Source organism: Ruditapes philippinarum, unplaced genomic scaffold, assembly GCF_026571515.1.
Source record: "Ruditapes philippinarum isolate M1 unplaced genomic scaffold, ASM2657151v2 ctg15627_1_1_1_1, whole genome shotgun sequence".
Lineage (NCBI taxonomy): Eukaryota > Metazoa > Mollusca > Bivalvia > Venerida > Veneridae > Ruditapes > Ruditapes philippinarum.
In genome coordinates, this window is record NW_026853146.1 from 82 (window position 1) to 11,081 (window position 11,000).

Sequence of the window (11,000 nt, forward strand, 5' to 3'; positions counted from 1 at the left end):
TATTTGGATTGATTTTTATAATTTGGTTGATTTTTTTTTTCAAAAATTTTTGAATAATTTAAATTTTAATTACCAAAAAATGATTTTATTATATTTTCAAAGATGAAATTCTAATTAAAATAATTATACCCGAAAAGAGACCCCTTTATTAAAAATTACAAGAAAAATTTTTCGAAAAAATGTTTGAAAAGTCAACTAGAAATTTTTTAAAATTTTCTTTAAAAAATAGGGATAGTATAATTTGAACCTAAGGAGGATTTTCATTTTATTTAAAGTTTTTTTTTAAAGTGAATCATTGCCCAAGAAAAATTTTAATGATTTTTTAAGTTTTTTTATTTAACTATTTGTACTGTCCGAGGAATAATATTATGGGTAACTTTCTCTTTTCAAAACACTGGTAAAGGCTCGGTCTTGCCATTATAAGACATGTCACAGTCTGGTGGTTATACTAGACTACTAGTCCAACTTATTGTAGTCTACGTGATAAGATATTGTGATATATTTGTGTATGGATCATCATAATATCTTCCACTACATAGTAGAAGCGAGATTCTGACCCAGAGGAAAAACATCTCAAAATCTAGATTTGGCACATCACTATATTTTGACTAGTGGTAATACATGCACTTAAAACGCTCTGGCACTGTAATGTGGACATGGCCACAGGTACTTTGGTGCCAGAACACAAAGTCATATGATTTGCATTATTATCAGATTTAAAAAAAAATATATTTGTGGTGCTACTGAATAGCAAATTATTGTATTTGCATATAAAGCATTATGTTTGTGGCGATACACTGCTACCATCAGACATATTCACATATAACAATTGATATTCTTTATTAACTTCAGATTAAAAGATGGGGCCTAAGAAGATATCTTTGGATCGCTATGAGTCTCCACTAAACTGGGTAGAAAAATGGACGTATTTTGCTGGCACAGTGTGGACTATATCTATCTTGGCTTATCTGTTTTACCGAGACTCTGTCAGTATGTATTTTTACAATTGTCTTACAGGGATTTTTTTGGCTTATTTTATAGCGATTCTGTCATATTCCCAATTGAAAAATAGTATATTATTTTCCCAATCCACGGGAAAAAATTCCCAATTGAAAGTTATTATTGAATAACAAATTCTAAAATCTTTGAAAATAAGGGCCTCTTCATTGTTATGGTGCTTAAATGTTTGAAGATGCCATCTTAGACATTGATTCTTTGCATTCATTTAATCTTTGGAATATTTAATTCTGCATTTTTTCCCCAATTTTTCAACAAAACATCACTGAAGTACCCAATTCCTTGGTCCCAAAATCCTGGAAAAAAACCCTGTCTTATTTTACCAATTATACATAAATTCTCAGTTTTTTGAAGATCTCTTCTTTCCAAACTGCACATTCACAGATAAGTAATGTAATTTCTCAATAATTAAATATCAGTAGAATAAAAGTTTTTAATTTAAATATATGCCAAGTAAAGTTACAATATTCATTTTCATTAATATGAGCCAATATGAGATATCTTAACCCCTGCAGACAAGGCATGTACATTTAGGGCCTTTACTCTACTGCCAGCTAGTGTAGGACATTGTTGTAGTTTGGATTTTTTTCTGTTAAAAGATAATAAAACCTGTAAAAGTTTTAGTCAGTGAAGGCAGTTTGAAATTATTTTATCCTTTTTAGCTTCACTTTTCAAAAAAAGTAGGTTGTATATGAAACTCACATTAAGTCATTTGCATTTGTCATATCTATTTCTTTTTCTTCTTTTACCTCTTCAATACAGAATATGAACATGTTTTGCATCCTGATGACTTTCAAGAGGGTTGGTCATGGTTAGGTAGAAAAAAGGACATTTCTAATTTTGAGTGGACATTTTGGTATAACATATTCTGGAAGATCTGGCCTTGGTATGCAGGACATCTTATAATTGGCAAGGTTATGGAATATTTCTCTCCTCGGGTAAGTTTATAACTATTTCATTGTATGATACACTTTATAATCATGAGCCAATTCTATTAATTCATTATTGTAATAATTCGCAATATTAGACCTTTTTCCCAAAAAGCCTAAGCGGCTTTCAGGTAAAGGTCACATGGTTACAAAAATTCCAAAACCAGGCAGAGCGTGATAGTGTCCAAAGCTTACTGGATGCATCAGTATTACATGTTTAACATTATTTTCAAAATTACTTATTGTTATTATATATTTCATACAAACAAAAGGAATTCACGCAATGTTTAATTTAACTTGTCCTTTTTGAGCATTTGCTTTATTTGAGCTCATACAATTTACTTTGCTCAAAATAATGTCTGGATCTCCTCAAAACTGGAAATAAAAGAAAACAGGTATTGAGTCTATTGACTAACCAAGTTTTTGCCTGATGGGTAAGATAGAGGCAGAGGTAAAAGATTTTCTCGAATTTTGCCAGAAACTCCAATTTTTTCAAGCTTTGACCTATTTTCAAGCTTTTAGCAGAATAAGTATTTGATTCTCAACATAAAATCTTTTTATCTAGGGTTTTGTTTCCTTTTATTAAAATATTTAATATTCCCGGGATTTGAACCTGCTGTGTGCAATAAGTATTGACTCAAAGTCAACCAACTATGACCATTTGGCAACACAGTTTAAATTAGAGACTTGTTTTTCATAATTAACACATTTTAGTCATTGAGCATAGAAAATATTAAAGGAATTAGTTTTGATCCTATAACAATTACAGTTCAACATCTTCAGAGTGATTCTCTGTAATGCAATAATCTCTTTTCAACAACAGTATAATTTCTTCCCATTTGAAAGAATTTAAAATTCATAATAAATTTAACTTGTCTAAATCAACATTTGTGTGCAACAACCAAAATCTTTATCACCCAGTGGGTATTGCTGAGCTGTAGAGTTTGTATTGCATTACTCAAGTGTATTGATGTATTATTAGGGTAAAAAAATCATCAGCAAGGAGCTTACATGTACAAAGACTGGTACCATTTTAACATACAATGTATTTTGATGACAAAGTTTTAGCTGTAGATAGCATGTGTCTCCCACATTATTTTCCAGCTCATAGATATAATTTTTATTTTTTAACCTATTTTCAGAACAGGAAGTATGTGTTTTTGGTATTTTCACTGATCTGCATCAGTTATTTGGGTGGCTTCCTACCACTGGTTCTGTATTTAGCACATTGCACTCTGATGTACGTAGTGTCACTTACTGGAAACACCAAATTGACATGGTTGGTTTGTTGCCCTTTGTGCTCTCACGACCTTGAACTTTGAACCATTTATTTCTATGATGGTAAGTTATTAAGATAGTTACATATTTGGATAAGAAATCATTTACATGTGTTGAAAAAGTGTAAATTTGACATACATTGATTAACTTCACAATCCACTTTCAGCAAATATATTACTTTATACACTTTAGTAAATACACCAGTGCAAAGTAGACTGGTTTAAAGTGATGCCATTTAGATAGATACAGATTTATTTCAATATACAAAAATAACATGGCACATCATGAAAACATAAGAAAAAAAAACAGAATGATACAAGATGCATAAATTTAAAAATAGCCTTTATATGTCAAGGATACCACACACAAAAGAGTTAAAACCAACTTTTATTTCCATTGGGGTCCTTAAGATATAAGTATTTTTTGTGAGTATCACAAATTTAGATACATCACAGTAACAATACAAATTTACATGTTCATGTATGATAAAAACTAAATGATATTTCAAATTGAGCATTACATCAACTAGTAGACTATAAGTTTTTACTGTTTACTTGTAAAAAATGGTCTAAGGGAGGTAACTTTTGTTAATTTACTGTTCATTTGCTAACAAATTGAATGTAATGACTGTTACAATATCATTAAAATCAGATCAGCATTTTTGCTTTATTAGCTCGACTTTTTTTTTTGAAAAAAAAATAGAGGTATTGCTACAGTCAGGTCGGCGTTGCCGTTGCCGTTGCCGTTGCCGTCCGAAAACTTGTACCTGGATCATTACTTTTTTATTTCTTTGTGTATTGTCTTCATACTTGGCCACAACAACCCTTGGGACAAGACCTTTCAGTAGACCACACTAACCTTGACCTTCATCCATAAATGACCTTGACCTTCAAGGTTAAAAGTCCAATTTTTGCTTGTTCATGCTGTTATTGGCTGTAACTTTGTTATTTTTGAATGGATTGTTTTCAAACTTGAACATAATAATCTTTAAGGATATCCCTTAAAAATAAGCAGCCAGACCTTGACCTTCACTCATAAATGACCTTGACTTTGAAGGTCAAATTATTGAAATTTTCATTTTTTTGGCTTTTATTGGCTGTAAGTTTGTTATTTTTGAATGGATTGTCCTGAAACTAGAACATAATAATCTTCAAAGATTACTGTTAAAGATATACCGAAAGACCTTGACCTTCACACATTAATGACATTGTCTTTGAAGGTCAAATTATTGAAATTTTCGTTGTTTTGGCGGTCACTGACTGTAACTTTGCTATTACTGAAGGGATCAACTTCATATTATAAGAGAACATTCTTAAGGACCAGACCTTGTTGTTTATCAAACCCAACTTTGCTTGGGCTCTTAAATGACCTTGACCTTGAAGGTTAAATTGCTGAATTTTCTCAGATTTGTGCATTAAATCATTAAATGACCATATTTAAATATTTATTGGTGTGTGTGTGTCTATATATATATATTTACAACAACAACAACAATAACTAAAATTGTGTCATTGTTTCTATTTATAGAATTGCGGCATTGTTTCTATTTATAGAATTGCGTCATTGTTTCTATTTAGAGAAATTGGGTCATTGTTTTTTTTTTTTATAGAAATGCGTCATTGTTTCTATTTTTAGAGATTGCATCATTTTTTCTATTTTTAGAAATTGCGTCATAATTTCTATTTTTAGAAATTGCATCATTTTTTCTATTTTTAGATATTGCGTCATAATTTCTATTTTTAGTATTTTTAGAGATTGCATCATTTTTTCTATTTTTAGAAATTGTGTCATAATTTCTATTTTTAGAAATTGCGTCATTGTTGCTATTTAAAGAAATTGCGTCATTGGTGCTATTTTAAGATATTGCGTCATTTTTTCTATTTTTAGAAAATGTGTCATAATTTCTATTTTTAGTATTTTTAGAGATTGCATCATTTTTTCTATTTTTAGAAATTGCGTCATAATTTCTATTTTTAGAAATTGCATCATTGGTGCTATTTTTAGAAATTGCGTCATTGTTGCTATTTTTAGAAAATGCGTCATTGTTTCTAATTTTAGAGATTGTGTCATTTTTTCTATTTTTAGAAATTGCGTCATAATTTCTATTTTTAGAAATTGCGTCATAATTTCTATTTTTAGAAATTGCGTCATAATTTCTATGTTTAGAAATTGCATCATTGGTGCTATTTTTAGAAATTGTGTCATTGGTGCTATTTTTAGAAAATGCGTCATTGTTTCTTATTTTAGAGATTGTGTCATTTTTTCTACATTTTGAAATTGCGTCATAATTTCTATTTTTAGAAATTGCGTCATAATTTCTATTTTTAGAAATTGCGTCATTGGTGCTATTTTTAGAAATTGCGTCATTTTTATAATTTTAGAAATTGCGTCATAATTTCTATTTTTAGAAATTGCGTCATTGGTGCTATTTTTAGAAATTGCGTCATTTTTTCTACTTTTAGAAATTGCGTCATTTTTTCTATTTTTAGAAATTGCGTCATAATTTCTATTTTTAGAAATTGCGTCATAATTTCTATTTTTAGAAATTGCGTCATTGGTGCTTGCGTCATTTTTTCTACTTTTAGAAATTGCGTCATAATTTCTATTTTTAGATATTGCGTCATAATTTCTATTTTTTAGTAATTTTAGAAATTGCGTCATTTTTTTCTTTTTTTAGAAATTGTTTCATTTTTTATTTTTTTAGAAATTGCGTCAATTTTTCTATTTTTAGAAATTGCATCATTGTTGCTATTTTTAGAAATTGCATCACTTTTTTATTTTTAGACATTATGTCATTTTTTGTATTTTTAGAAATTGCGTCATTTTTTCTATATTGAGAAATTGCGTCATGTTGCTATTTTAAGAAATTGCGTACTGTTGCTATTTTTAGAAATATGCTTAATGTTTCTATTCATATATATACAAAATACATAAAGAAAACTAATGTGACAAGACAGACCAACTAAATTTATAAAAAGGAAGCGTTAATATATGTTCAAACCTTTCTATGTTTGCGTTTAGAAAAAGAAAAAAGTCGAGCGTTGCCCCCGCCCGGCGGTGGCTCTTGTTACTCTATGTTATGAAGGAGTGTCAGGATAATTATGATTTTAATGGGATAGGGACTATTACATTGTATAGTCTGATAGAATGTTCTATATCATATCATACAATGAAACCACAGATTGTCAATGCAAAATGGGTTAGTGGATTTAAATAACTGATTACTCTTCCAAATCAAGAAGTGATTCAAATACTTTTTGACACCAGTACTGGTTGGTTCCAGGAAGCGGACTCGAAAGTGATTAATATAAGTTGCAAGAACTTGTTTCGCAATCAAGCTAAAATAAATATGTTTAAACCAAATACTTTTGTAAAAATTTTAATTTACAGCACTCAGATTTAATCATTATCAAAAATTTGAAAAAAAAGGATTCAAGTTAAAGCTAATATTAAGTAAGAATGAGTCTGCCAACTTGGCTCAGTGGTTAACACGTCAGTTTAGTTATGTAAGGATTGCTGGCTGCATGGGTTCAAACCCCATTAGATGCATTCCAATGCTTATCCTTGAATAAGAAACTGTGCACTGATAGCTCAGTGCTACAAAATGTAGTTGGTTCCATGAACAGATTTCAGAGTGTTTCAATAAGCTTATAGCTTCCAACACATTGGAACAAAAATAAATTCTGTATGAACATAATGAATTTGAATTACCATTAGTCTTCCAAGGTGAGTTTTGAAATACTTTTGAACAGTTCTATTATAATAACATATCCAAAATAACATGGTGTCCATTCCCTAATGTTGTTTCAGAAATCACTGATAGATGATGATGAGGAAGAGACTTGGTATTATTTCCTCATGTTTACAATAGCTCTAATCAACATTAGATGTACAAGTTTCTGCCTTGAGAAATGTTGGAATTATCAAGAACAACAAGCAGCTCAAGGTAAAATTGGCCTAGTGGTTTTAGTATCTACCGCGTAACCTAGGGATAGTTAGTTTGAGCCCTCTGTTGTTTAGAACCATGTAAGCTCATATGACACCAGTACTGGCTAAGGTTAAAACCAGTACTGGTATATTCCAGACAGTGACTCAAGAGAGTGGTTCAAATAAAGTTAGTCTTTCATCGCAGTCGAGCTACAATAAGCAATAGTTGACACTAAAGTCTTGGCTGAATTTATAAGTCAGGTTTCTTTTTTATGGTTGAAAATAAGTATATTTTATATGCCATTTTAGGCTTTTACAAAATTAAAAAACTCTTCGAAATTTAGACCTAAATATTTTCTCTTTGGTTAAGAATAAGATTGAAGTTTTTCAGTCTAAATAGAAATACAGCTTGACCAGTATTTCATATTGTTAAGATTTAGTGATCTATTACAAAACTTTATCAGCTTTGCTTTCTATTATACTTTAAAGATCCTGCGAGTCAATTTTTTATGGTTTTATATCATAAATATAATGCTCAAATGAAGATTTATCAATATTGTAAGTTCCAAAGGCATTATTTGTAAAGATATTACCAAATTTACATTTCATGTTAATAAAGGGAGGTAAATAGAAATTTTTTTTTTTTATAAAGTCTAAGTCAAATTTTTTAATAAGAGATTTTAATGATTACATATAATGTGGGCAATATGTGCAGTACATATTTTACATATTCTTCGATGTTTGAAAATTGTTTTAGAAGCATAATTATATACATAATTATATAAAATTTCACTTCAGTGTGGTAACAACCTTAATTACAACATACAGGATCTTTAAACAACTAACTGATTTTCCCAGATGACTGTTATAGGGATCTGCTTTTTGTTAATTTATGGTTTGTAATACATTGTAACCTCTGCAGAATTGCCCTCTGGAGAGCAAGAAGTTCTTTACAACAATTAGTATCTAATTTTTCCCTTAATGTAGCCTCTCAAGAGCAACATCCCAAAAGATGTTGCTTCACATAAGTTGTATATATATCATACATGATGTTGAATATTTAATACATTTTTTTTTTAAATTTTGATGCCATTTTATACTTCTATTACATACAGAAAGCCAGAATACTGACATGTACAAAGAGAGGAAGCAGCCGGGGACCATTCATGAACAAGGATCAGGGAACCAGACTAAGGAAGGGAAAGAAGCAGTGGGCTACAGCTTCATTGACTTTCTGTCTTATGTATTTTATCTCCCCTTGTATTTCACTGGACCTATACTGACATATAATCTCTATAAAGAACAGGTAAGCTGAAAAAAATTACCTATAAGTTTTCAGAGATATTTATAACATACATTAGACAGCGTAAATAGTACTACTGTAGGCTGATCTTGGTCTGTACTGGTCACATTGGTAGAGTCTGAATAATGAATAAATGAGAACATATCATTATAAAATATAATTACTCTTTTCAGAATATTTTGTTCTTGAGAAACGTTGGATATTAATGTACTTTAGAGGTTTTCCATTTAATAAAAGAAAGCAAGGAGACCCTGGCCAAGTTAAAGTGACAAAATTACTATAATGATCATTAGATACTATGTATTGAGCAGAGAAGTGATGAATTTTGATTTCTTTCCGGGAACGTATTTCTGATAACCTCCCTTGATCTTTTACATAAATAATAATGATTATTTAGATAACCTTACTTTGTTCTTTTTAATATTCCATCAGGGTTTCCTCCCTTTGATATCAAAAAAGATATTATCCATCAATATGCTTTGATTTTCAGATGAATTCTCCAATACCAGAAAATCCCAGACCACACCTGAAATTGCAGACGCTACATCTGTTTCGCATTTGTTTCTGGGCGATGTTTAACGAGTTCCTTCTACATTTCTTGTACTTCAACGCATTACAACACAACACGGCCGTCCTGCGGTCAGTGTCGCTGTTCTCGCTGGCAGGTTTAGGCTACAGTCATGGACAGTTCTTTATGGTGAAATACCTAGTCATGTTTGGACTACCCGGCACCATAGCAAAGTTCGATTATTTGAATCCACCAGACCCACCCAACTGCATCTCCTATATATATCTGTACTCGGACATGTGGAAGTGAGTCCAAATTTTTCTGAAATCTTTTATGTCGATTTGTACTGAAGTATTAATAAAATCTTAACATTATGTTTCAAAATGTTTCAAGGTTGACTTTAAATTGCATTGCTTTCCTATGCTTATAAATGGTTCAAGGTTGACTTATATGGATACTTTAAGGGTATAGAGCTATATTGAGTAAAATATTGTTTTAAGATTTATATATGGTAAATTTACAATGTACATGTATGTTGTTTACATAATCTTAGGATCGATTCTCAAAAAGTTGTAACATAGAATTTCTGATATTAAATCACATGAATATTGTATGTTAACAGAATAAAACATTACAGTGCAAAATATTTTAGTGCTATTTTAAAAGGAGTTATATAACTGTTTAGCAATGATTTCATGCATGCAAACTTCACTCTTAAGGAAATATTCAAATATACATGTATTTCTTTCATAAAAGTATTTTGGAATTATAATTAATGTTAAAAATAAAAATTAAAAAACTACTAACAGTAGATAATTATATAGCTGTATACAAATGGTTTGATTTAAACTAACGCAAAATTACAAGATTTGCTACAAATATATATCAATATTGATCAAATGAGTATATGTGTACATGTTTAGTTTATACAAATTTATTTTAGTTTGATTTTGTTGGAAGCTTAAAACTTATTGAAACACTCAAATCCATTCCTGGAACATTTTCAAACCAGTACTTAGCATTGAGTGTAAAGTTTCTTGCTTAAGGAAACAAAGGCATTTGAACCTACGCCGCCAGCAATCCTCAGAATACTAGTCCAAGGTGTTAACCTCCCAACCATGCAACCACACATGTTTCACAAAATCCAGCAAAATATTATTAAGTACAGTTAAGACAATGTCTGATGAAATATTGGGATTAAATAAAAATCATCTGGTGCCAATATAATCCAATATAGATGTAAAGCTGATCTGAAAAACAATTATATTATTTGATAGGAAAATAACATTCCATTTTGGTCTATGAATTATCAGTGTCTCATTATTACTAATGATGAACTGGGTTATTTAGGTACTTCAAAGAAATATCTTCATTATGAAGGATTAAAGGCTTACGGAATTATTTATTTTCATCTTATGGTATGAAATTTATCATGTTTCACTCGTAGCTAATGCCACTCATGAAATATAAATTATTTTCATACCACTTGATGAGAATATATTCTATATTTGTAGAAAAATCTTGAATTTTCTGTGTATTATATAATTGTTTTCTCTTAAAACATTTGACATTACAATTAAAAAGACTTCCCCTTTAACATTCTGTGTATTGGCTGAATTAGAAAAAAACTTAAATATCCTCTATTTATGTAGAAATAACTGCTTAATGGTTGAATTATTAGATTTGTTTGAACATTGGGATTATAGTATTATTTACTTATACAGTTGCTATTACTTATCTTTTTTAGATGTTTTGACAAAGGTTTATACAGCTTTTTGAAAAGGTGAGTTTTTAATAGATGCAATCAGTTCTAGTTCTGTTACTACATTATATTATAGTATGTTGTTTACTTATCAATTATAAGGGAGAGCATTGGATTTGTCATCCAGGATCCGAGGTTATAAATAAATGAGCATAAACTCAGATCTCAGGTATTTGATTGGTCAGAAACCAACACAGAATGTATATTGAACCAATGAAAATCCTGGGATTTGCGACACAACTCAGATTAAAGTTTTAAAACCTCGGGGCCTGGGGT

General features: G+C 30.1%; 1 protein-coding gene across 1 annotated transcript; it reads left to right on the forward strand.

The window, feature by feature from the left end:
• Positions 1-3,232: 3,232 nt before the first annotated feature.
• LOC132734954 (protein-cysteine N-palmitoyltransferase HHAT-like) lies at positions 3,233-10,745 on the forward strand (the record flags this gene model as incomplete). The annotated part of the gene is given in 5 exon segments (XM_060721850.1): positions 3,233-3,287; positions 7,035-7,170; positions 8,267-8,457; positions 8,945-9,267; positions 10,710-10,745. Coding segments are annotated over 5 exon segments (741 nt in total), but the record flags the coding sequence as incomplete, so codon positions are not given.
• Between the last annotated feature and the right edge of the window lie 255 nt (positions 10,746-11,000).